Genomic DNA, 27,194 nt, shown 5'->3' with positions numbered 1-27,194 from the left:
CCATTTTTCCCACTATCTAGCTGATCAATAGTCTATCCTAAGGAAACTTGCACATAATTTTCCTTTTGCATTTCCTCCTATTGAATCAAGGTGTAAGACAAAATATATGCACACTGTCCCAGGGATCCCATCAAACTCAGAGGGGACCACCTATTCCTGGAAGAAAAACTTGCTTAAGATAGGGCTTCATGCCAGTTAGCTATGCACAGTAAATATTCTGTTGGTAGGTCTAACTGCTTCTGCACAACTGATTAGACTTGGATATCTCTTTTTGTTTTTTCCCCCATGTTCTCCTCCCCCCCCCCCCATTACACACAGAATCAGATCCCAGGGCTGGCCCAACTTTCCCCCTCAGTTAGCCCGTGTTAAGGGAATGCTGAGAAATCTGTGTTTATTTTTTTAACACAGGAACCAACGGGGTGTGTGACGGGGCTGGGCCACGAAGATGCCTCCGGGGAGGGCGGTATAGAAATAAAATAAAATAAATAAAATAAAATAAAATGCGGTAAAATTTGATCCATTCCCAGTCAGGCATTCCCAGCCAGTGCTCCCACCACACCCCCAGCGTCACTTCCACTATCTACCCTGGCAACCTCCCCTCCCCCCCTTTTAAAGAAGACTGGTCGCTTTGCAATAGGATTCCAGCTTAATTAGATTTTTTAAAAAACAAAACAATGGAGCCATGGAAGAGCATTGTGCTGTGCAGGCAAGCCTTAGATTTTCTTATTTTCAGTCCTCCAGGGCCAAAAATGGGTCCTTGCTTATTAAAACACAATAGCATCATAATACAATAACCATGTATTTTTTGGTTTTGGTTTTGTTTATTTCAGACTTGGAGAAGTGATGCTCAAATGTGACAAAGTGACACTAGAAGGTGGTTGGAAGTTTTCACCACATGACAATGTTTGACAGGTAAAAAAATGGCAGGTGGTTTTCACTTCCTGTCACTTAGATATTGCTTGCAGACACAATTCTGAGGGCAAATGGGGGAAGCAGGGCAAGGATTCCTGATGCAGCCATGGGAAAAGATCGGGGGAGCCATCCCAAGGCAAAAAATCAGGGGACAGCACATCATAATGGCTGGGTGAGTCCTCCGTGCGGAAAAAGTCTCTGTGTTGTAAAAGGGAATATCCAACTAGAAAAGACACCACTTGACAATGAGAGGACACAGATTTCCTGCACAAAGCATCCTTTAATAAATGAAAATATAATGTTTAAAAATAAAAACCTCAGAAAAGAGCAACAGAGCAAACCTCCTTGGACACAATTTTGTTAGTTAATCATTTCCCAGCCTCTTTTGAGGTCACCGTTGTTCTAGATGTATCCTACCAGCCTTAATGTGTTGGGGAAAGTCTTCCTCATCCCCATGCATTTCTCCTGATCAATGAAGAGTGAATTTGCTTTGACGGCTAGGTCATGCTCCAAACTGGCTTTGGTGTGGACCAGTGTCTGGAGCGTATCTTCTGCATCTCTCAGCCTCTGCTGAAGGCTCTGGATTGTATCGTCTATTTCATACACTTCGTTAACAAGGCTGTGTGAAACATATTTAAAAAAAAACGTTAACAACCAGGAAGGCATTCTGTCTTCCATTTGTTGCATTTCTGGTGAAGTCTCTGAAGGCTTCTCATAAGTCACATCAATGGTTATGATGCAGTGGGATTACCCCACTGATCTCATTAGTCAGGTTAGAAATCAACACGCAGGTCTGCCATAATGAAGCTGCCCAAACACCCTGTCTTCTTCAGTAGAATAGGCAGCAGACTCTGCCCCCACAAAACTAGCAAGATGTAATGTTCGAGTGAATTATGGGGAAAGGCCCTGCAACAAGCAGAACCAATTAGGAAAAGGATGGAAAATTGTGGTTTCCTGTTCTTATGTTGGTATTTTGGTTTGTCGGTTTATTTTCTCTGGGCTTCACATTCCTCTGTCAACTAATGTGAGTAGGCAAAACTCAGCCAAATCCACTAATTAAAAGGTAACAAATACGTGAATAAAGGCCGTCTACTTGCCAAGAGGATACTCAAAGGTGATGTCTTTTTCTGTCAGGTTACTGAACTGGAGTTAAAAGTTAGCCTTTAGAACACCAATATTGGATTAGACCAACAACCTATTTAGCCTTGTTTCCTGCCTCCCACTGTGGCCAGTGCAAGAACTTCTCAGGAAATGTGAAAGAAGAAACAGTTATTCTTTCCTAGAGCAAAGTATCTCATTATTCTTCCACAACTGCTAAGCTGTTTCAGGACAACCAATATAAGATTGCATCCCTTGTCCACAATCAAAATAGTATCCCCTTACTGCATGCTACAGCCAGGGTTGCCAGGTCCCCCACCAAGCACAGGCAGGGGATAAGGGGATAGGCTTAACAGTTCCAGGTTGGGAAGATCCTGAAGATCTGAAGATGGAGCCTGGGGAGGACAGGCTCCCCACTCAATGGGGTACAATGCCATACAGACCAGCCTCCAAAGCATCCATATTCTCCAGGGCAGTGGTCCCCAACCCGTGGGCCGCGGCCTGGTGCCAGGCCACGAAGGCCTTGGTGCCAGGCCGCAGCTCCCTCTTCCTGCCCCCCCGAAGAGAGAAGCTCGCCAGGCCGCGAGCAAATCGGCCGCTGAAGCGGCCGATTAGCTTGTGGCCCGGCAAGCTTCTTGTTTCGGGAGGGGGAGGAAGAGAAGCTTGCCGAGGTTGCAGACCACTGCTCCAGGGGAATTTATCTCTGTAGTCTGGAGATGAACTGTAATTTAAGGTGACCAGATCATCCCACTTTTGGAGGGACATCTGGGGATACCTGGCAAATTGTAAAATATATATTACAATACTATTTTTGCATTCTGTGTGTTCTATGAAACTTTTTTGTTGCTCCATATAGACCAAAATTTTAATCAAGAACCCCCTGGTCCGTTATTCCAGGGGATCCCTAGGTTCCACCTGGAGACTGACAGCACTAGACAGCCCATGTGCACAAGACAAAAACATGAAGAACTTAGCTAATTAACAATAATTGACAAATATATGAATGAATATAATAAAGAAATGAAATGGGGGATTTCTGCTCATCCCCATATACATGTCAGGAAACACACCTAAAGCCTTGAGGCCACAATACTGAAAATCCACCATTTCTTTCAGTGTATTGTTTTTACAGGGAAAGAAACCATTCCAAGTCTTCTGAGGGTGCAAAGAAAGACCTTGTGGGACATTATCATGGTATTATCTTAAGCCTCTGGAGCTAGGTATTCTGTAAAGGATTTACTCTTATGTTTCTCCGAACTTCAAAACTGTGTGGTTGAGCTGTATCTGTTTCTAAGTGTGTAAGACTGTGGATGTCAAAGCACAGCTGGCAGGACTGGAAGGACTAATTGCTTACTAAAGACCTTGGCTGTTTATAAAAAACACTCCTCAGCCTCACATTTTTATTCCTATATGGAAGCAAACCTGCTGTTTCATCTCTTACCGTAACTGAGCTGTATCCCGGCAGAGCTCTACGTTGGGCCTACGTGTGCGCTCATCCAGGCGTGTGTGGGCCACCTTCATGGGAGGCCCTTTGTCCCGGATGGCCTTCCGAATGGCTTCTATGGTCATCTCTGTCTGAAAGATTTCTTGTAGAGTCTGAAGTGTGGAGAACATAAGGGCAGAGAAAGGCCAACAACAAATGAAATTACTGGAGAATGTACTTTCCTATGTTTTTATTTATGTAATACAACTTTGACCAATCCAGAAGCTAGTAGTCTCAAGGTCTCAAACTGTTCTCAATAGGTTCACTGACAAAATTAACTTCTTTCTGCCTTGCATGAATTGTTTCCCTTCATGATTGATGTTTATTTCCCTGAAAAAACTGTAGTGTAGCGTCCCTCCCCCCACATACACCATTTTAAGTGATTGTAAATGTATCATCAGAGCACCTAGGAGACTGGGAGCAGCAGAATAAGCATTGAATATATTAGGGTATATCTGTACTTCCTGCTTCTGCCCAGACAGGTGAAAATGAGGCACCAGATAGGGAGAAAGATTTTTACATTGATAAACATCCAGCTAGGGTTCCCAAGTACTTTTTAGCCACCAAGAGGGAATAGGGGCTAAAGCTGTCAGAGCCAGACTGGGAAACACCGGGAGATTTGGGGGTGGAGCCCGGGGAAGACAGAGACCTCAATAAGGTACAATGATATGGAGTCCATTCTCCAAAGCTTCCATTTTCTCCATGGGAATTGATCGCTGTAGTCTGGAAAAGAGCTGTATTTCCAGGGGATCCCCAGGTCCAGGGGATCCCCAGGTCCCACTTGGAGGCTGGCATCTCTACATCCAGCCTTCTATCTGCTTTTTGTGCAGATATGATTTGGGCCATACCATTCGGTAGGGTGGATCGGTTAGATCTTCCACAAAGGGTCACACATTAGATACGGATCCATCTCAATACCAGCCTCTGATTTGCAGGTATTTAAAGGACAGAGACCAGATGGGTTTAGAAGGCATATCACCAGTATGGATAAATGGCATATAAGTGTCATGCTGTTCACTCAAGATTCTATTATTAGGCCTGGGGTTGGAAAGAATGAAAGAATCTGACATGTTTAGCTTACTAAAAGAAGAGCGGGAAAGAAAGGAGGACAAATATTCCCTTCTGTCCCTCAGGGAAGGATGGAACAAAAGATTTATGGTGAACATTCAAGAATAACCCCTTAATTGTAAGAACAATTGAACTATGAAAAAAAGTTCTCCGGAGAGGCTATGGAATCTCTTCTTCTGCAAGTTTTAAGGATGATTCTAAATAGTGGCTCAGGACAGGGTCTAATTAGGGCAGTTTCTTCCCTTTTCCAGTTCTTTGTTTTTCTGTCATCATCCCCATACCCTATCATAATTCTTACAAAAGAGTCACATCAATGCTCATCTTGCTTGCTTAGAAGGGAAGGGGAAATTACCCACTTAATTAGGTGTATCCCTGTACTTTTAAATATTGTATTTGTATGATGGGGTAGTCACTGACCTGGAGCCAGATATCCTGGAATGTGAAGTCAAATGAGCCTTAGGAAGTCTGACCAACAATAAAGTTAATGGAGGTGACAGCATTCCAGTTGAACTATTCAAAATCTTAAAAGACGATGCAGTAAAAGTGCTAATATGCCAGCAAATTTGGAAAACTCAACAGTGGCCACAGGATTGGAAAAGGTCAGTTTACATTCCTATCCCTAAGAAGGGCAATGACAAAGAATGTTCAAACTACTGCACCATTGCACTCATTTCTCATGCTAACGAAGTTATGCTCAAAATCCTACAAGCTAGGCTCCAGCAATATGTGGAACGAGAACTTCCAGAAGTACAGGCAAGATTTCGAAGAGGCAAAGGAACTAGAGATCAAATTGACAACATACGCTGGATCATAGAGAAAGCTAGGGAGTTCCAGAAGAACATTTACTTCTGCTTCATTGATTATGCTAAAGCCTTTGATTGTGTGGAGCATAACAAATTGTGGCAAGTTCTTAAAGAGATGGGAATACCAGAGCATCTTATCTGTCTCTTGAGAATCCTATATGCAGGTCAAGAAGCAACAGTGAGACCCAGGCATGGAATCACTGATTGGTTCAAAATTGAGAAAGGATTTCGGCAAGGCTGTATACTGTGGCCTTGCCCATTTAATTTGTTTGCGGAGCACATCATGAGAAAAGCGGGGTTAGATGAGTCACAAATTGGGATCAAGATTGCAGGGAGAAATATCAACAACCTCAGATATGCAGATGATACCACTCTAATGGCAGAAAGTGAAGAGGAACTGAAGAGCCTTTTGATGCGGGTGAAGGAGGAGAGTGCAAAAGTTGGCTTGAAACACAACATCAAGAAAACCAAGATCATGGCATCCGGCCCTCTCAATTCCTGGCAAATAGATGGAGAAGAAATGGAGGTAATGACAGATTTTATTTTCCTGGGCTCCAAGATCTCTGCAGATGGAAACTGCAGCAAAGAAATTAAGAGACGCTTGCTCCTGGGGAGGAAAGCTATGGCAAATCTAGACAGCATCCTAAAAAGCAGATATCACCCTGCCAACAAAAGTGCATCTAGTCAAGGTTGTAATGTATGGCTGTGAAAGTTGGACCATAAGGAAGGCCGAGCGTCAAAGAATTGAGGCTATTGAACTCGGGTGCTGAAGAAGTCTTTTGTAAGTCTCTTGCACTATAAGGCGAACAAACCAGTCAGTCCTAGAGGAGATCAGCCCTGACTGCTCTTTAGAAGGCCCGATCATGAAGATGAAACTCAAATACTTTGACCACCTCATGAGAAGGAAGGACTCCCTGGAGAAAAGCCTAAAGCTGGGAGCAAAAGTAGAAGGGGACGACAAAGAATGAAGTGGCTGGATGGAGTCACTGAAGCATTCGGTGTGAGCTTAAATGGCAGAGGACAGGAAGGCCTGGAGGATCATTGTCCATGGGATCGCGATGGGCTGGACATGATTTCGCAACTAGTAACAACAATCTGTATGTAGTAGTCATGGGTGCCCAGTCTAGATGGTTATCTTGAATTCTTTTTGGGTTTCCCCCCCTCACTATTTCAGCACAACATACAGAAACATTTCGATATGAAATGGACAACAGGAGATTTTACAGACAGCCTAAATAAATCTGAGGAAAATTGTTAATTCCTATGGGAATTAACAGAGTTTCTACTAAAAAAGAAGAAAAGCAGCAGAGTCTAGACATATACATCCAAAGATTATTAAAGTTAACTTGTGGGGTGGTGAGATCTGCTTTTCCAAAGCATGGGTAGTCAAGGGATCAGACATAGATTTTTATCAGTATTTGTGAGAACACTGTGGCAGTGATTGCCTCAGAACAATTAGTTTTCAAAGATGCCTGCAGTACAATTTGAGATCATCCTAAAGCTAGTTTAATTTTTATAACTTCTTCCTCTCTCAAGAGGAACCCAGACAGTTTTAGGTTTAAGTGCCCTTTCATCATAACATATAAAGTGTATGCATACTTCTGACAATGTGCTGAATGTTCCAAAACCTCCTATTGGCCCTGAGTGGGGAATATGCTCCCAATAGGGAGAGGACCCTTCCCCACTCAGGGCCAATCACCAGTCTTCCTTCCTCTCCCTCCTTCCTGCCACTTGGCCACTTACCAGGCTGGGAGAAGTACTGGCCTCACTCCATGGTAAAATGTTGGAAGCTGGGCCCTGGCAGCTTGGCTTGCCTGACTGGGCCATTCTAGTCCTCACATATCCTCCCGCCCACTGGAGATTTGTAGGAAGAGGGCTGGTCATGCACAACGGTGCAACTGATGGAGGGCCTGCCCCAGCAGCCTTCCTCACCAGTTGCCCCACATTGGTCCCCCCACTGCCTCTTGCCTGGAGGAAAGGTGGGGGAGGACAGCCACCAATATTTGGCAGTCCCACTGGCAGAACGCTGAGAACAGAGATCCTGCTCACTGACTGACCCACTCCAAGGCCCTGACCCTGGTTGATGCCAGTTTTACTTTGTTTGGTCCGGAAATCTTAAGCGTTTCTTCACTAGATCTTTGGGAGGTATACCAGAAGAGGTGGTCTCATGAATACTGAAGCCCCAGGCCATTGAACCTGATCCAGTCTCCAATTGTATCCATGCTAGAACAGGGAGTAGAGGGAGGGGCTGGATTGAGTAATTGATTATTGTGATTATAGTTTATTGTGTGGGACTACTCATGTGTAGTCCTAACTCCTACATGCATGGACTGGGGACAGTGCCTGTAAGTCATAGAAACATAGATGTGTAAAAGATTAAAGATTACTCGGTGTATTGCCCAAAGTCAGAACCATTCACCCATCACTCCATGCAGATCCACTATGCAAGTTACAAAGTGTGCCCCAAGTAAATGGCAGGTACACTACTGAGTAAATAGCTCCAGGGATCTCTTACCAAAGAGCAATGAGCTGAAAGAGAAACCAATTAACCTGGAGTTAAGGGGAGGAAAAACCCCTAGATGGGAATCTCACCTTAGCCAGATGAGTCTGAATCTTGTTCTTGGCATCTGCTGTCTCAGAGATGCGGTTGGTAAAGGCCACATTGACCTTGTTGAACTGATTCCACATCTCATTGGCAGTGACGACCAGCAGCGTTTCAATGTCATTCCTGAGTTTGGAGGAGGCAGCCCTCTCACTCTGGGAGCGCAGAATGTTATCATCAGTGAACTTGGCCCAGGATTCTGGCACTGAAATCCTGGGAAAGGACAATTGGAGACTTAGGGAGAGTTTGCACAAAATGTCTGCAATTTGGCTCTTCCTTCTTTAGCTGGTAAAGCATTCACTGAGCATTCCAAAAGAACAGCATTGGTTAATAAACACAGAGGGAAAACCTGCAACATATGTTTAACATTTGAAAGCGTATATATTTTCCCAGTTGTTTAAAAAAAATTAAAACACATCTAACAGCTTTTATGCATGTTTTGCTGGATGTTACTCTTGGATGTTACTATCGTCCTAGATTTTATATATGTCTTGAATTCAGGGTGGAAAAGAGGGAGGGAGACAGAATTTTTAAAAAATGAAAAAGAAAGCAAGAGTGCAGCCAGAGGTTTTGACTTGAAGTTTGACTTCCAAAATGTAGCCTTCTCACAGTTCATATTAATTCAAGCTTCACTCCCTCTTTTTTTTTTTAAAGGGGAGGGGGAAGTATAACTTTCCTCATTTAAAAAAGAATATTCCTAATTCTCATTGCTGTAAAAAGAAATTAAAATTAAAACGTATCCTTGCTGGAGTACCTAGAAGAAGAAGAAGAGGAAGAGGAAGAAGAAGAAGAGTTGGTTCTTATATGCCGCTTTTCTCTACCCGAACGAGTCTCAAAGCGGCTTACAGTCACTTGCCTTTCCTCTCCCCACAACAGACACCCTGTGAGGGAGGTGAGGCTGAGAGAGCCCTGATATCACTGCTCCTTCAGAACAACTTTATCAGCGCCATGGCAAGCCCAAGCTCACCCAGCTGGTTGCATGTGGGGGAATGCAGAATTGAACCCGGCTAGCCAGATTAGAAGTCTGCACTCCTAACCACTACACCAAACTGGCTATACCCGTATAAGTTGTTACTGTTTGTTTGCCTCCTCCCTGAAATAAAAAGCTGGGTGGTGGAGTACAGAATGGGAAGAAATGCCAGGGGAAGCAGAGGCACAAAGACACATAACTCATGACTGGTCTTGGGCCTGTACACCAGTTTTCCTGTATGGATGTATTTAAAGCCTTCTGTGTACCTTTACAAATTGAATAGGTTATTATTGGCTGCAAAGCTTTATGCCACACTAAACCAGTTAGGAAAGGGTTGCCAGCTCTGGGTTAGGAAATACATGAAGGCTTTGGGAGTGGAGCCAGGGAGTGGGCAGGATTTGGGGCGAAGAGGGACCTCAGTGGAGTATAATGCTATGGAGTTCACCCTCCAAAGCAGCCATTTTCTCCAGAGGAATTGATCTCTGTATCGTGGAGATGAGCCATAATTCCAGGGGTTCCTGAGGTCACACCTGAAGAATGGAATCCCTACATTAGATCTAGTAGTAGGTTGCTAACTCTGGGGAGTCCTGAAGATTTAAGGCTGGATCCTGCAGAGGTAGAGTTTGGGGAGAGGAAGTAGCTTATTGTAAATGTGATGCCATACAGTCCAGATCTCCTCTGGTGACTGGTGGGGATGAGTGACTATTCTTTGTAATGCAGAGCTCAGGTGTAATTTCAGGGATATTCCAGGCCCTAACCAGTAGATTCATGCCTCAGCCTAGTGTAATTAGATGCTGAGTAAGCAATCAGAGTGAGAGTCCAAAGCTATACATGTATGTGCAAACAATACATGTGCCTCAAGGATGCAACAGCAGTATATAGTCTGCTATGGTCAAATATGGCTATTCTTTTAAACTCTGTGATCACTCAGCATTTTCCAAGGTAGAGTTACAAGGAGTGTATATCCAAAGGAAGACTATATGTATGTTTAGGAAAGGGGCACATGGCTTCACATAATTGGGTGTTCCTTCCAGGCCACTGAATAGCACATCTTCCACAGCTAGTCCCCATACAGTAGGTGAAGGATGCTATTTATTTGTTTGTTAGTTATATTTATATTCTGCCCTCTCTTGCGGCTCAGAGCGGTTTACAGGGAACATGGGAGAACATAGTACAGTATAATTCAGTAACAACATTGAATAAACCACAGTAGTAAAAGTGGTTTCAGTAACATTCCAACAATGTGGTAGCAGGATCAACATGTTAACTATGATCCCATAGGTTGCTCAGTTCAGAATTCAGTTCACGAGGAAGGATTCTGGGGTCCCAGTACATGTTGGTTTGGTCAACCTCAACCAAATGCCTGGCAGAAGAGCTCCATCTTGCAGGCCCTGTGGAACTGTGCTAGTAATAGCAGGGCCATGATCTCTTCAGGAAGCTCATTGGGAAGGGCTGAGCTTCAGATGACTCTGCTTGAGCTAAGGCTCCTGGAGGTGAATCAGGGCAGCCATCCATCAGGAGGAAGAGCTGGATGTCATCTGCATATTGATAACATGGCAGCCCAAACCTCCACAGGAGCTGAGCAAGAGAGCACATAAAGATGTTAAATAAAATTGGAAAGAGGACCACTCCCTGTGGGACTCCACAGGTAGTGCGCTGGTAGTGGCCTAATTGTCTCTCTCCAATTGCTACCCTCTGTCCGTGACCACAGAGAAAGGAGATCAGCCATTGATCGGCTGTCCCCTGTATCCTGGCATCAGTGAGGCGGTGAACTAGAAGCTCATGGTCAACTGTGTCAAATATTGCTGTGAGGTCTAGTAGCATAAAGAATGCTGACCTGCCTCAGTCCAGCTGATAAGAGAAAAAAATAATCTGTTTAGCAGATTTTTTTTTCTTTTTTTCCTCTTTTTTCTCTTTTCTACCCCCTCTTGTTTTTGTTACTGGGATCGTCCACTTCCTTCTTTCAGTCCAGCTGATGGCAGAGATCACCAGCACTGTTTCTACCCCATGACTAGGCCTGAAGCCTGAATGGGATGGGTGTAGGACAAGCTTCATCCAGGAATCCTGGTATTTGGTCCATGGCGGCCCTCTCCACCATTTTCCCCAGAAATACTAGATGTGAGATGAGTTGGTAGTTGACAATCTCCCATACATCCCATGCACAAGTCTTCAGAAACACTTACGTGGCATCGACTCGTTCCACACCTCGGTAATAGCTGATGCCATCAGATGTATTCCTGAGATGGTGACATTTGTCATCAATCCGGTGAGCTGACTGCTTGTCACTCAGGTCTTTTTCCAGCTCGTGCTGGGCTGCCCTGTCAGACCTGTGATAAAATGAACCAGAATGAGAGGAGTGATGATGGCTCATGCAAAATAGCAAGTTTAGATCCCTTGCTTTCCCCTTTGTTGCAAGAAATAGGTATACAGCTTTTCTTGGCATAAACGCTTTCTTCATTTTTATAGCTTTTAACCATAAGAAGAAAGAACTCCAGTCTTAAAGTGGCTAAAGGCCTCTATTCTGTTTCCAAGAGACCTTGAGCTCTGTTTGAATTTTTTGGTCGCATGCAGTCATTATTCTGAAGCTGAGAAAATCTAACAATGAAACTAGCTACATTTCCGCATGTGCAAAATGTAGCTGGGCAGCCTTTGAATGTTGGTGGCATATTCAGGCTCCTCCACATGACATTGCCAACACCCCGAGGCTGTCCAATAGGTGGCTCGTAATTTCACCATTTTTAAAACGCAATGCAGTAAATCCAGGAAAGTGGATTTACCACCCTATAACACATGAGCCACTGGTGAGCCACCAGTGAGCCACCAGGAAAAAGTATGGAGGGGAAAATGTGCAATAATTTCAGCAGCTTTGTCCCATACTTGCTTCCGCCCTCCCCTCTCCATTTCCTGCTATGAGTAATTTTTCTTTTTTAAATGGTACAGTCTGCGTTGCAGTGGGACCACAAACCTACATGTAAAAAGGTGAAATAAAATCTTCTTTCAAGTGTCCATGGTCTTCTTGGGATCAGGCAGGCAAAACACAGCCCCATTTCTCTTTTCTGGAGGTGGGAAATGAGCTGGGAAGGGTGTGTGTGATCTAGCAGCTTTCTCCCAATCATTCAGTCATGTTGAGCTTTGTTTTTAAGCCTCCCATTAGCACTAAATGTCTTTTTGGGCTTCAGTTACCTGTTTAGCCTCCTCACAATTGGGGCAGGCAAAAAACAAAGTCCTGTTTGCATCTTCTGGAGGTGGGAAATTAGCTGGAAAGGGGGGTGGGGACAATGGTGATCTGGTTGCCTTCTGTCAATCCTACAGGGTTCTGAACAGTTTGTTTTAAAGCCTACAGTCAGTACATAATGTCTTTTTGAGCTCCAGGAACAATGTGCAGCATCTCAGAAATCCACCCAAAAAGAAATAAAGTGCAGAAAAAAAAATACAAATCCCCAAAGGGGATTTCATTGACCATTTACACACTGGAGGTTTCATGCCTGGCTGCAGGCTGGAGTTTTAGTCATGGCAGGTTGCCCCACCTCTTCCTGCACCCACACGGGGGAGCATTTGTCCTGGTGTGCTTTATCTGCCCCTGATTTGTGCTCCTGCATGGGAGTTGGGGCAGTGAAGTTCCCAGTGCGTAAACAGTCATTGAAACACACAAATTCTTCTGTTTCTCCAAGATGTATTGAACCACACAGTTTCTTTCCTGTTTGCACTAGAAGTGGCATAGCAGCACTGGCACAATGCCTCTTTCCATGCCCCTGCCCCTAAATGTCCTGTCAGTTGCCAGCACTGGTCTGAAAACACTATTTTGTCTGCAATGCTATCTCTATCCCTTCTCTCTGTTGCTCCAAGTAATCATATACCAGACAATCCTACCCTCCCCAAATCCACTATGCAGGCTATTATGCCTGAAATGTTGTGGGATTTAATAACAGTCCTTATTGTTCTGCGTACCGTATGTAGTCATTTTAATACTTTGATTATGGCTTGGGCCTCTTTGGACGTCTGAGCAGGCCTGTAGGTATACTTAGGTTTCTACCTAATTTGGCAACCATTAAAAGAGAAAGGATTAGGTAAGAGGGCAGTGTGGGCTTTGCAAACCTATGCTGGATATGGTCAGCATTGGGGTAACCTGTTGAGAAGAGAAGTCAACAGTGCAGACAAGAACTGACCTGTATCTAGGTAAAACTACCAAACATCCCCAGTCTAAAAAGGAGCACTAAGATTGATGCTGGGATATAGAAAAATATCATGGAAACATCAGGATGGTAAGTAGTCGAATCATCCAAATCATCAGGATGGAGAGTGCACAGGCTGGTGAGAACTGTCGCTTGAAATGATGGCCTATAGTTTGTGTTTAAAGAATTCTAGCAGAGCCTGGCAGATAAGTACAAAAATATACCCAGATACACCAGGGCATGAATAACGGGCTTTGGCAGCTCTTCCTCTGTAAGGAATTTTCTGCTAGGTCTAGATGAAAGGCTATCTTTCAACACTGTTCTAATATTTACCTGTGTGTCCATTTCCCAAATCAGTTTCAAAATCAAGTTTGTAACTCCCATAGACATTTAATTTCTTTCTGGCCCAGTCCATATACCCTTGTTCAATAGGAAGATCAAGAAAGGATATTGGAGACATTTCCACCATTCAGGCTGCACTTCCAACTATTTTTTAAAGTCCTCTTAGAAAAACTGAGACCAAATGTTTCCTTACGCAAGCTGGGCTATTGCCTTATCCAAGTGTCTTCTCATTCTCTCTTGGCATGAATGGATGACATCAACCTCCTAGTTAAGCGACAAAAGCAAAAACCCTGTCAGCATGTCCACTGATGAAATTTACATGAATTGCAATAAAAACAGCCATATGTGGCCTCCTCAACCACTGTAAACAAAACTGCCACTCAGTGTGATAATTCAGAGCCTTCCAGTCTTTGAAGAATTCATTGCAGAGATAAAAGTCTCCTATACATTCAAGGTAAAATTCGGAGCCAGACATACCTGGATTTCTTGCTGATAGGCCTACTATCTTGAAGTTCCCTTGTTGCATATAAACTGTGGTCTGCAGGCCTTCCTGAAACATTTGTGGAGCTATCAGTTTAATGCTGCCTTGTTCTTTACAATGGTAGAGCTTTTGAGCTTTGGTGTTTCCTAATATTAAGTTTTGGCATGCTTTATTACTGTTTTTCTTTTATGTGTTACTAGGAATTAAGCCCGCTGTGGTTGAAATACAGCTGGCGCTAGGTGGGGGATAAAGTGGCCGCGGGAAGGTGTTGGACGGTCCCTGGCTTGGAGGGGTGGTGGCTGTTGGCCTGGGCCCCCCCTCCCCATCCTGGAGACTCACCAGGTCCCAGGCATGCAGCAGCGTGCAGGAGCACAGGTGGGCAGGCGGGTGAGTGCGGGCTCCGAAGGCTTCGCGTATCAGTTCAGCGGCAGTTCAGCGGGGGCGCTCCGTGCAGCGGCGGCCTTTTCGGGCAGCGGCGGGAGGCGTCGGCGGGGCGCTGGGCTAGGAGCAGGTCCGCGGCGTTGGGCGAGTCATGGCGGCCATCTTGTCCCCTTTGAGTGAGCGTGGGCGGCGGTCCAGCGGCAGCGGATCTGCAGCAGCGGCCCGCGCAGCGTCGCCATGTTGGGGCGTCGGTGGGAGGTGTCGGCATGGTGGTGGGCGAGGAGCAGGTCCACAGGGGTGGCCAAGGAATGGCCGCCATCTTGTCAGCGTTGAGTTGTCGTGGGCGGTGGTGAAGTGTCTTGTCGGAGTGGTGGTGGCAGCAGGGAATTCCGGGCCCAGGCGGGGAAGCAAGAGTGTGTAAGTGGCCATTGGGGATGGGAAGGGCACGGGTGTCGGCAGGCGGGGAGGCTCCTCATCGGTCGGGGTGGGAAGGGCACGGTGTGGGTTGGGTGGGAGTGGACACTTGGGGTGGGGGTGTTAAGGGCTCGGGTGGCGGGTAAGGACACTGGGGGTGGGAAGGGCTGGGGTGGCGTTTGGGGGGGTAGGAAGTCCACGAGGCGCACTGGCAGGGAAGGGCAGCTGCTGGGCGAAGGGGATGAAGTTCCCCTGTAGTCCAGCTGCGTGGAGTAAGCTTCATGGCCAGCAGCCATCCGGCAAGGATGGCTGCTCGGGAGGAGTGTAGAGTTAGTGGTGGGCCGTTTGGGAGACGCCCTGGATTGCCACTCTGAGGAGTGAATCAGGAGCCGCTTTGCGGCTCCTGATTCGCTCCTCCAAGTTTTTATCCCAGACAGGTCCCACTCTAACTCCTCCCCAACAGCCCTTACTCAATTATTTAGTCCGCGGCGCCCTGCGCCGCAGGATGGTTTAAAGATATTGAATATTTGCTATGAATATTGAACACTGCTATTGAAAGGCTCAGCTGCCCGGTAGCCTACCTGCCGGGTCCCCAGAAGTTGAGGGAATCCGGGGAGCATTGTGGAGTCGGGGTGTGTGGGCATGTCAGGAGGCGCTGTGCGCCTCCTGACTGGTCAGTCTGGGGCCAATCAGGAGCCGCACAATGCGTGCCTCCTGATTGGCCCCTTGGCCCCAGACTGATAAGCAGAGGGGCCAATCGGAAGGCGCCTTGTGCCTTCCAATTGGCCCCTCCGCTTGTCAGTCCGGGGGGGCGGAATTGTTGCCCCTCCATCCCAGACTGCGCCTACCCCCACACCCCTTAGTGTTTTATTTATACATCAGAATGTGGTTTACAGATTCTAATCTGAGCTGCTTTCGGACATTCTAAGACAATGAATGTAAACATTGAGAGGAGCAGGACTGGAGAGGCAAATTCTACTCCCTATTTATTAAAACGTTTTTGATCATAAGCTCACAGCTAACATGGCAACCATGTGGGGTTCAGAATTAGTTCAGATGTTCGGAAGTGGTTTGCCATTGCCTGTCTTTGTCTCATGGCCCTGGGTTTCCTTAACAGTCTCTTATTGAAATCCTAATCAGTCTGACCATGCTTAGTTTCTGAGAGCTGATGCGACTGGGATAGCCCGGGCTGTCAGTTCAGGGCATGTGTTTATGTAGGCTCTCTATTTTTAAGTCTTAAATAAAAGGCATAACTTGGGCAGAGTTTTCTGTCACAATCTTGCTTCTCTACCAATACATGAATCACTTCCCACAAGAAAATCAGAAATTGACTGGAATAAATTTTTCCACTTGATTGAACTGTAAGCAAAGAGAGCATCATCTTAGAACACCTCTGATTATTCAGAGAGTCTTTCCCTCAGTTTTAACTCAAAGTAGAAATGGCTCCTTTAATACATCAATAAATTCAAGCCATGGGTTGTTACATAAACAAAAATATGCAAATGATCCTGTCAATTCAATGCTGAACAATGCTGATATTTTTACAGGGCACTTTCTTGCTTACATGCTCCTTCTTTCTCATTTATGTATCAGTCACACACACCACATCAGGCTTGGTTTTATTTTGCCTTGGTTTTTAGAAACACTTTTAATGACTGAAGTTATTCTGATACCAACACGCCTTTGAGTCTGGCAAAAGACAGGGGCACAGCTCTCGAGGACCAAATTTTTCCATGTGACACTCCCTCTTTGAAACTCTTTATTTCCTTTGGATGAAAGCATTCTCCAGATAGCTTCTGGCATCCAGTAAAGCTGTATGTCACTTGACTTTATGAGCTAATAAACACCTTGGAACAAATGACAGTAGGGCTTGGCTAATCGTACTTTGCTATAGCACAGGGAACATGATTTGTACTCTAGACAGAATGACAGGAACTAAAATTGATTAATTAACAGGAGAGTTAGTAGTAATGGGCAGCTTTCACAGTGGACGGTGGTAAGCAATGGGGGAACACAGGGCTCGGTATTAGGTCCAGTGCTTTATAATTTGTTAATTATTTGGAGTTGGTAGTAAGCAGTAAAGTGGCAAAGTTTGTGGATGACACTAAGTAGTTCTGGGCAGTGAGAACCTGGGAGGATTGTGAGGCACTCCAGAGGGATCTGTCAAGGCTGGCTGATTGGGTGTCAACGTGGCAAATGAAGTTCAACATTGGCAAGTACAAAGTAATGTGAAATATTTCTTCACCCAAAGAATAATTAACGTGTGGAATTCACTGCAACAGGAAGTGATGATCGCTATAGGCATAGACAGATTCAAGAGGTGTTGGATAAACATATGGAACAGAGGTCCATCAATGGCTGTTAGCCACAAGGTATAGATGGCCCCAGGGTTTTGGCCAAGGTGTGACACAGAGTGTTGGACTGGATGGGCCAATGGCCTGATACAACATGGCTTCTGTTATGTTCTTACTGTGAACTTGCTAGTCAGAAATCTAGGTTCCATACTAACCAGTGAAAACAAATGCTGTGTATTTGGGCTTATCCTTAAGGCATACATCTTAATCATATTACAGGTAGATCTGCAAAAAGGTGCCATTATAGGCATATACATTGAAAGCTGTGTGTCCCACAACACCTACAGAAGATCATGGTCTGTCATATAATTGTCTCATTCTTCAGATGCAAACTACAGCACTATAGGTCACCAGAGGATGCCTTCCTGCCTGCCTTTGGGAAAGGAAACATGGATAAACTTCTGTTGCTGTGCCTCACCCCCTACACACGCCTCATAGATAAGTAAAGATCAGGAAGAGTTTGTATCTTACTCTATAAGGTAGAGAAATGATGAAGTAAATCATCATTCTAAACCAGTGGTTCTCAACCTTCCTAATGCTGCGACCCTTAAGTACAGTTCCTCATGTTGCTGTAACTCCCAAACATAAAATTATGCAAGTAGTCTTTTACAGAAATTAAACCAAAACTGACCAATGGCGTAAAGATCCATTGTTCATGATCTTTAAACCGCCCGTGGCGCCACGGGCGCCACGGACTAAATAAAGCGTTAAGGGGTCCTAAGGCGGGATGTGTCCGTGATGAGGAAGGGTCCGGATAGGACCCTTCCTCAGGACAGACAATCGGAGGGACCAATTGGCAGGCGCGCAGCGCCTGCCAATTGGTCCCTCCGATTCCCAGCCCCAGCAACTGCGAGCCGCGCACAGCGCGGCTCGCAGTTGCTTCGACACGTCCGGCTGGCCGCAAGGGAGTCCCCGGCAGCCGCGCTCTGCGCGGGTGCCGGGGGCTCCCTGCCCGGCGGCCTGACACGGCGAGAGGCGCGAAGCGCCTCTCGCCGCATCAGGCCGCCGACCAAAGGAGTCCCCGGCAGCCGCGCTCCGCGGCTCCCTGCCTGGCATACGCCACCTGATAGACGCGGTGTTCTGGGGAGAAGATCGTCGCTCTGGAATCATCTCTTCGGGACATGTTGCTTGTAGGCGACTCTGTGCTGCCGTCCGCCTGCTTCTAAAATGGCCGCCGCGCCTGCGCCCTCGCCTTGACGCGGAGCCGCTCTGCCCTCCGCCTCTATGGCGCGTCGGCCCGCCAGGCGCGTCACGCCGCGTCACGCCACCAGGAAGGGAGCTCCCGGCAGTTGCGCCGAGCGCGGCTGCCGGGGACTCCCTGACCGCCAAATGACTGCCGCCCGGGAGAGGCCCCGCCACCCGACGGGCCTCCTACGATCTGGTACGTGCCTAGAGCCCGCTGTATTACTCATACAGTGGGCTTGATTACTAGTTGTCTATAAATTGTTTTTTCCCCAGGGTTTCTCAGTTCAGTTCTGCCTCTTGTCCCACCCTGCCGATCTCACTCTTTTTCACTACTCCAGCCAGACAAACGCTCTATCTCGATCTATCCCACAAGGATGTTGTATGGATTGTGCCCACCGGCAAAGCTGCTTGCCCTGCCGCAACCCCTGTGAAAGGGTCATTCGACCCTCAGAGGGATCCCAACCCCTAGGTTGAGAACCACTGTTCTAAACATTCTAGCCAAATATCACTGCAAAACTGAAGTGGTAGTGACATCAACCCCACTGTAAATGAAATTCACCATACAGTATTCAGCTAGACAGTCCTGGGGGAAAAATAGCACTTGGGATAACTCACTGTCAGCAGTTGTTTCTCCACATCATCATGAACCAGATCAATGCCTATCCTTTTCTCTCGATGAAGCAGACATTCTTCAGCTACCTGTTTGACAAAAGATCAAAAAAAGATGACCGTATATCTGGAACTATTGAAAAGGATCATGAATATTAAGGAACTGCCATTATGAAACTGAACACTTATTCCACTGTATTAAGACTCTTTATAAGAGAGGGGTGGGGGACTTCCAAATCATTTCTTTTAGAACCTGGGGCTTGGTTCCAGTGGAGTATTTCTGTGGACAAAAGGATTTCCTTTGGTGGCATTTTGGGCTGCAGCAAGAGAGAAGAGGCAAGAAAGTTTTGCTCCTTGGATGAAAACCTTCCCATAGATGCACTCTATTGGAACCAAGTCTGGGTTTTCACTTGGTCATATAAATATCATAAAACATTTTGGCCTATGCAAACCAAGTTTTACAATTCTATAAGTTGCCCAGACAAGGGACTGGACTCCTGATCTGAGTTTTTGCAAACTTTCCCTTCATTAATAGCATATTTCTAGTCCTCATGGTTGTGGGGGGAAAATCATCCAAGGGGCACAGATCTTCCAGGTGCCATAGCCAAGAATCCTTCAGTGGATGCTTTCTTCAGAGTATTGTTTTTCTATGCAATAAATATACAAGTGTCATTTGTTTGTTGCAAAGAATCTTTCTTCAAGGGATTACTTCTTGTGGAGCTATCACATATCTCATCTTTATCCATTGTTCCCTATTTGGGAAACAGCCTCCTAGGAGGAGGCTGTTCAGGGCCCTGTCCGTCCAGGTCCACCCTGATTGGCCATCCCCCTCCAGCTCCTGCCCTCCCTCCTTGCCTGCTAGCAGTGGCACTGCTGCCTCCAGAAACAGCTTTGCCGCCAACCGGGAGGCTGGCCCCCAGAGATGCTGCTGATGGGGGGGAGGCTTTCCAGCCTCCCTTCAGCTGCAAAGCTCTGAAGAGGGGCTGGCCCTGGAGGGGAGGGGGAGGCTTTCCAGCCTCCTCGCGACTGGGAGGGGCCTTCCCCTACCCCTTTCAGAGCCCATTTTTTTAAAATGGGCTTTGCTACTAGTATTGAACTAAAATTATATTGTGAAAGGGAAAACTCATCTAATACAGAGCATGTGGGGTTTGTCAGAAATGGATCACCTACTGGACAATAGCAGTGACATTCTATGTGGTTAATGACACAGTTGTACCCAACATGCCTGCACTATTTTGTATGCCTTTTTAAAGTCCTCCTCACCCTAAAATCTTTATTGAATGAGCTCTGCTTCTCAGTCCTGCTAATGGACAAGCATTAATATAGTCGTTTACCAAAAAAGCATGTGTCATCTATTTGGTATTTGGCATTATAATTTAACTGGAGGATCCAATAGTGGTATTTAAGAAAGAGAAGCATAAAAAAACAGCAGGGTTTGGAGAGGGAAGATACCTCAACAGGTATAATGCCATAGTCTACTCTCTAAAGCAGCCATTTTGTCCAGGGGAACTAATCTCTGTTGCCTGGAACTAAGCTGTGGAATTCTGGGTGATCTCCAGGCCCTGTCCTGCCCTCGGGGCCACTTCCAGGAAAACTACCTATAAAAACTATTTAAAACATTTTTCTATTAACAGCCACTCATCATGAAAACCCTTATAATAATTAATGGGAATTAGGTGAAATTCCTACAGTGTCATCCAGAAGCGATACAACATCCTTCCCAAACTTTCCTCTCTCTGGGCACCATCCTCAAAATCTCCTAGCATTTGTCGTAGCCATGATAGGAACATTTCCCTCAGTGTGACATACCAAGACTGGCATGTCCTTAGTTTACAACCAGCATAATTTGTTGTGATACCTGAATGAATTTTAATAAATAGTCTTTTAATAAATAGTGTGCAGTTTCTTTCTTATAAACCAGGATTTAGAGTGGCTGGTAGACATGATCGGACCTGCAATTTGTATTAATCCTAAATCACTAAGTCTTCAGTCTTGGAACTACTGAGAGAAAAGAGGAGAAAAGGAAGGAGCAGACAAGCCCTGAGACTTCCATACTGGTTCCTAAATGGCCAAATATATGTTTGGAAACTTGAATGCATCCAAAGTCTTTGCCCTTGTGAGAAGCAAGAGAGAGAAGGGGAAAGAGGGAGCATCTTATTTTTTTACATCTTTGAATGAGAGTGATGTAGATCCTTTAAGACTGAAAGGTCATACCTCTTTTCAAGAAAATTAATTTTCCTATTTGTCAAACGATTTTTGTACTTGGTAATAAATGGTCAGCAATTACCCACTCAGCTGTTAATGTTTACATACCTCATTAATTGTAATTGATGCTATGGATATTGTGTCCGGTGCTGTTAATGACTTGAATTTTGCTTTCTTGTGTCACTCTGGAGGATTTATCTCCATTACCAATTGTATATAGACAGCAAAAATTAAATAAGTCCTGAGTGACTGAACTGACTTTCTTCTCAGCACAAGGACAAAGTGACACCACTGATTTAATTCCCACTGAAGGGCCATTGTGAAAAGAAATGAGGTGGTGTGGCTTACTTCTAGAGTTGCAGTGAAGCTATAGTGTGTCATTGGTACTTGGAAAAGTAGGGATTATGCCAAATACAGCACGTGTATGCTCCATAGAAATTGGCTAGAAGAGATACATCACAATAAATCATAATCATCACTAACTCAGCTCACACAAGTTCAGATAACGAAACCTAATAGGTGATTGGGAATGGCCACCGGCCAACATCTCATTGTCTGACCCACGGCGGGTATTATTGGATATCAGCAGAATGGAACGGTTTACCTGGAGCGGCCCTTCTGTTTCTGCCAGCGCTCTCTCCAGCCGTTTCTTCATATCTGTCAGGGCATTGGTTTCCCCAATCATTTCATCTACTTCATGGTTGAGTTCGGTTTTCCAGAATACTATGTCATTGACTCGTTCTCCCAGATTTTTGGTTGTTTCTGTTTGAGTTTTCCTTGTCTGCTGGTCCTTGTCCTGGAGCATGCGGGAGGTGTCCACTCTCAGCCTCTCAGCATCATGCCGTGATAATTCTGATTCCTTATAGTTTGTCAGGTTTGATCTATACCAGTCATCGGGGGTGTACCTAGTAAAGAGCGCTGTTCTGTTGGAAACAAAGGGGAGCATCTTGCTTGGGGTGAGTCCCTGAGAACTCTTTGAGAAAGGTGCCAAGGTTGGAGTAATGGCAGCCACTTTGTAATAGGCACTGGGCCTCCAAGGAAGGCTCAGGCTGTGAGTCAGAGCATAGTGAGGAAATCGGTTCTTATAGCTTGATGCCATAGTGCTGATGGCTGGCAGAAAATTTGAGGGTACTGGTCTCGGGTGGGCATATGTTGCCGTCAAGGTAGAGCCTACAAGCTCCATTCTTGCAAATATCCAGTAAAGCTTCCTGTGACAAAGAATAATGAGAACAAAGTGTGCATTAAAAGAAGTGTGTTTTAAGAATAACAGAACCTCTTAACTGAGAAACCAGGTGAGCAATGCCAGTGCTAGCCCTATCATAAGGCTCTTCAGGCAGAAATTCTTTTGTAATTATCTTTTAAAGGCCAGCAAGTTGTCAATTGTATTACGTTTTTAACCACTAAATCCACCATTATGACTTCCTGTATGAGGGTAAGAGAAGATCTAAAGTCACCTCTGACTCATTCTGGATTTTATACAAGGAACATCAATGCAGCTGGCCTTGAAATATTTCAAGACTGCATACCTGCCCCTACCTAGGCAGTCCATTGTTTGTCTAACTTGTAGGTCATTTGGTGCATCAGGATTTTTTTCTGATATAACAGAAACATATCACTATTGCCATATAAACAATTTCCCTTAATGACGTATAAGGCCTTGTTGCATATTATGAAGGCCTTGTGTTTGTTTGATGATGACAACAAAAGAGTTTTGAGTCAAAAGTTTGATGGGAGCTTTGCACCTCTCAGACTCACTTGAGTCCTTTTGCTGTTATCCAGCAATAAGCAGCGAGTGCTTTGCCCCCTTTGCGGTTTTCTCCTCAGTCAAGCATTCCTGAAGTCACTATTGATTCTGTTTACATAATCCTGTTGCTTTCATGTCTACATGTAAATTTTGCAGTGGAGCCAATAGCAACTGGGTTGGAAGAGGGGTTAAGAAGGAGAAACAGCCTGGAGAGGAAGGCTGCAACCACTTCTTCTCACATACACCAGTCTGAGTAGAAAAGGGCACAAAATTCCCACTGATCATCTGACTCAAAGTCTTCGTGTCTTCACCCAACAAGCAGGATCACATTGTAATGTATAAAGAGGTCCTGGTTATTAAATTTCCATAATCCTCTCCATAGAGGTCCACATTTCCCTTCCCATCTCTGTCACACAACAAAATACACACAGCCATGCATAATACAAGAAGCCACATACTCTACCTGAACTTTAAAAATAATTAAATGTGGCAATATGCAGAGCGAGCACTTCTCACTTTGGATACTGAATGAACATTGGGCCTAATTTATGAATCTAATCACCGTTCTCAGTTTAGATGGTGGCATATTGGATATATCAGTGATTTCAGCTCAGGACGAAAATGCAATGCACGTATTTTTTTGAAATTGCACCACTGTACATCATCACCATTCCTTTAGGTATGTAGTTGCCCTATAGGTTTGGAACTGAAAGAGTGGCATATCTGGCAGCAGCAACAGAAAGCAGTTCTGGAAAAAGACGAGGAAAAAAATGTGAGCTACAGAGAATGGAATAAGAAAGTGCATGGAGTAAGAAAGTGATTTTACACTCATGGTAGAGTGTAAAATCAAGTGCATGCAAAACAGGGAATACTATTGCTGTCCTTTTTTCTTCTTCTTTTAATCTAGTAGAACACCTGTACAAAAACCCTACCTGCCCCACCCACTTCCTAAAAACACTTGGTGGGTACTAGAAAAGGTGTCAGCAGGCTCCATGGCACACATGGGCAACACAATGGGAACCCTGTAATATCCAATATAGCCTCAAAGCAACAAGAGAAGACTATTAGCATCATACAATGCTTGTGAAAGGCCAGAAACCTCTGCTGTTGGAAACAGAGTGCTGCAGTATATTAATCTAGGTGAAATTTAGCCAGACATTTCCTATGAACTTTGAACAACCACATATTAACAAGTGTTTAGCAATACTCACCATTCAAAAGTGCTTTCACATAAGCTCCCATATACTGTGGTGACTTTTTGCTAGCATGGAGGTTAACCTTGAAGTAAATGGTTCAATACATATTTAGGCCACCAGCCAATCTGACCTCCAGGAGCATAGCTGGAGCATACATGAAAATAGAACCTCCATGCTCAGAGACATATAATACTAATTGCTGGGGAAACAGCAGGAAAGAGCTTTAATTTTCTTGGCCTGCTTGGTGATTTCCCAGGGCATCTGGTTGACCACTGAAGGAAACAAATTTCTGGACAAGAAGGAACTCTGATCTGGTTCAGTGAGGTTTTTATTATGTCTTTTTGTAATTGTTCACACAATTGGAGAAATGGAAAAAATTGATCTCCAAACACTTACAAGCCAATTGCAATGTAGACATTGGATGCTGAGCCTGTGTCTAATATGGAAAACACACATATAAATCAAGGTCTGCAATGTTGCCCTTAATTGATGGCGATGACATAAAAAAAGAAAATCCACATAGCGTAGCATAATTTTGACCAGATGAAGGAAGGTAAATGTTTTTACAAATAGAAAAGATATTGTGTGGATGACATTAATATTGAGTAAATAGACATAGAGAAAAAGATGACTCAAGGTTTTGACAGTTTCTTTTTCACTATTATACCATTCTGAAAACATCTCAATAAGCTCACCTTGGAGAGTATGACCACACAGAGAGATTATTGGGTCAAGTAACCGCATGTTGACTTGCAGCCCATTGTCCCTTTCACTTAGCTAATTATAACCTGGAAATCAAATACTCATGACGATCTAATGTAAATATCTGGGTGTACATAATACCAGATCCAGTGACAAAGGAGTTCACTGTGCTGAGAAAAAACTTCACTGTAGTTGCAAGAGAGAATTTCTGATCCTTTGGGATACACTAGCAAGAGAAACAGCAAATGTGATGGTGGGCTTGGTATTCTCATCCATGCAAGCAGCATAGCATAGTTGTCTTCCAGATCTTCCATACCATGTTTTTCTGACTGCCTTCACAACTGTTGTTTGCCTGGGTTGCAGTAGCATCCCAATACTATGATTTTGACAATTTTGCCTTCAACCACTGAGTTGAACACATGAAACTGCCTGATACTGAGTCAGACCACTGGTATATCAACATCAGCATCATCTATTCTGACTGGAAGGGCTCCCCAGGGTTTAAAGTACAAGTCATTCTCAACTCCAATTACCTGAAGATGTCAGGGACTCTCTTATCCCAGAGGCACGGACCAGAACCAATGGGATGAAATTAATGCAAAAGAAATTCCATCTAAACATCCAGAATTAGTTCCTGATAGAGCAGTTTCTCAGTTGAACATGCTTCCTCAGGAGGTGGCGGGATCTCTATCTTTGGAAATTTTTAAACAGAGGCTGGATAGTAATCTGACTGACAGGCTGATTCTGTGAAGTTTTAAGAGGGTGGCAGGTTACAGTGGATGAGCGATAGGGTTGTGAGTGTCCTGCATAGTGCAGGGGCTTGGACTAGATGAGCCAGGCGGTCCCTTCCAACTCTGTTATTCTATTATTCTATTACCCTTCCAGTAACCCTGGTTTCATCCATTATTGTATACTTCTGCTTGTTAGATGGTCGCTGCTTTGTCACTAATCCTTTATCAAACCGTATCTCTTAATTCCACCCAGCATATATCACTTGATCACTCGCACACTGATCACTCAACATGAGCTGTTCATAAGTTCATGGGCTGTTCATAACTAAGTCCCAAATAAATTTAAATTTTTTAAAAAATTGTTAGTCACTAGGAGACATGTTACATGCTGCTGTTCCCCTCAGTGACCGTCCACAGCCAATGGCAGCATTGTTCTTTCCTCCTCCATCATAACAACAACCATGTCAAGTAGGTCAGGATGAGAATGACTGACCCAAGATCATATAGTGAGGCTCCTTGGTAGAGTAGGGATTTGAACCTGGGTCTCCCAGATCCTAGTCCACTACTTGAACCAGTACACCATGCTGTCTCTACATCTTGCTACATAGCCTGGTGACTTTCTAGCAAATTAGTGTCAAATTGACAAGGGAAAATTTTATCCCCTGAAACAGAGAATGTTTTATCTTTAAATTTATCACTTGTAAAAGTGATAGACTGCTTTTAGACTGCTGTACAGGTATTTGACTTTAAATATCTCTCCCCCTCATCCCAACTACATGTCCCAGGTTGGAGAGCATAAGATACAGCTGAAGCCTGCCGAAGCTAAGGAGATATGAGTCTGGTTAACAGCCATGGAATGCTAAGAACACTGGGACATTTTAGAGGCAACAACCCTATAAACGAGCCAATCCCCTTTCCAATGCACTCAGGCTCAAAGGACACATTTTGTGTGTGTGTGGTTGCTGTTATGATTTTTGAAGAGAAATCTGTTGCTTTCCAAATGCAAACTTCTAAGGTCTTTCCATTATTACATTCAGTTCATATTGAGGAGTTGAGGGGAAAACAGACTGGGAGGAAGGGGGTGGTGGAGATATTCACATTTATTTCCACCAAAAAATGATTCTCCAATTAAATCTCACCTCTCTACTTTCCATAATTACCCACTTATCTTAAATTTTTAAACAAATCCAGTTCTCTTTCCCACTGAACACCTCTCCTCTCTTTCTTCCCTTCTACCACATCCTTTTGTCTTTGTTATATATACTTGGCTCCCTTGGGATCTGTACGGTGGTTTGTTTGGAGGAGTATGAGAATATATTCTTCTGACCCTCTGTCACTGGCTTCTGCATCTCTTTGTCTGTTTCTGACAGGCACATGCATTTTTTTCTGGAGGAGCCCCAGTTCTGAAGACAGGCACTTGGCCTGCGACTAAGCAATTTCTTATTCACCTAAGATGAAATGCCCAGGCCACATAAGGGCAAGGTGTCTTTCCCTTGCAAATTAGAGTGTTCAATGCAGCTATTAGCTTCCTCCCCTCTTTGCTGCCAGGATTAGGCTCCAGGATAGCCACACTGATTGCCACTCACCTGTCTGCAGGTTGGTGATGAGTAAGAGAAGAGAGAGGGATGGAGGGAGCCTCCTGTTTCCACAGGCTGCTCTTTGCCCAATGCCCAGTAGCAACATCTTAGTATGCTTCCTCCCACACAGGGCTTCTATCCTGCCCTCTGCCTTTGTGACATACA

The 27,194-nt window shown here is 44.7% G+C and overlaps 1 protein-coding gene and 1 long non-coding RNA gene across 3 annotated transcripts in view; one reads left to right on the top strand and one right to left on the bottom strand.

Moving 5' to 3' along the window:
• LOC143832726 (uncharacterized) overlaps positions 1-27,194 on the top strand; it is a 62,370-nt gene that overhangs the window by 28,148 nt on the left and 7,028 nt on the right. For both annotated transcript variants that reach the window (XR_013229379.1, XR_013229378.1), the window contains one exon: positions 831-912. This is a non-coding gene — a long non-coding RNA (uncharacterized LOC143832726). The remainder of the gene's footprint in view (positions 1-830; positions 913-27,194) is intronic.
• Positions 1,173-27,194, bottom strand: TEKT3 (tektin 3). The gene is made up of 8 exons (XM_077327547.1): positions 27,039-27,194; positions 21,684-22,287; positions 18,881-18,964; positions 13,644-13,714; positions 11,120-11,263; positions 7,957-8,179; positions 3,452-3,606; positions 1,173-1,531 (listed from the first exon to the last, which is right to left on the bottom strand). The coding sequence occupies exons 2-8, from the start codon at positions 22,260-22,262 to the stop codon at positions 1,315-1,317; spliced, it is 1,473 nt and encodes a 490-aa protein (XP_077183662.1). The 5' UTR covers positions 22,263-22,287; positions 27,039-27,194; the 3' UTR covers positions 1,173-1,314.

Source organism: Paroedura picta, chromosome 3 (genome assembly GCF_049243985.1).
Source record: "Paroedura picta isolate Pp20150507F chromosome 3, Ppicta_v3.0, whole genome shotgun sequence".
Classification (NCBI taxonomy): domain Eukaryota; kingdom Metazoa; phylum Chordata; class Lepidosauria; order Squamata; family Gekkonidae; genus Paroedura; species Paroedura picta.
Note: the sequence above shows the minus strand (reverse complement) of the source record. Positions and strands in the feature narration are given on the sequence as shown.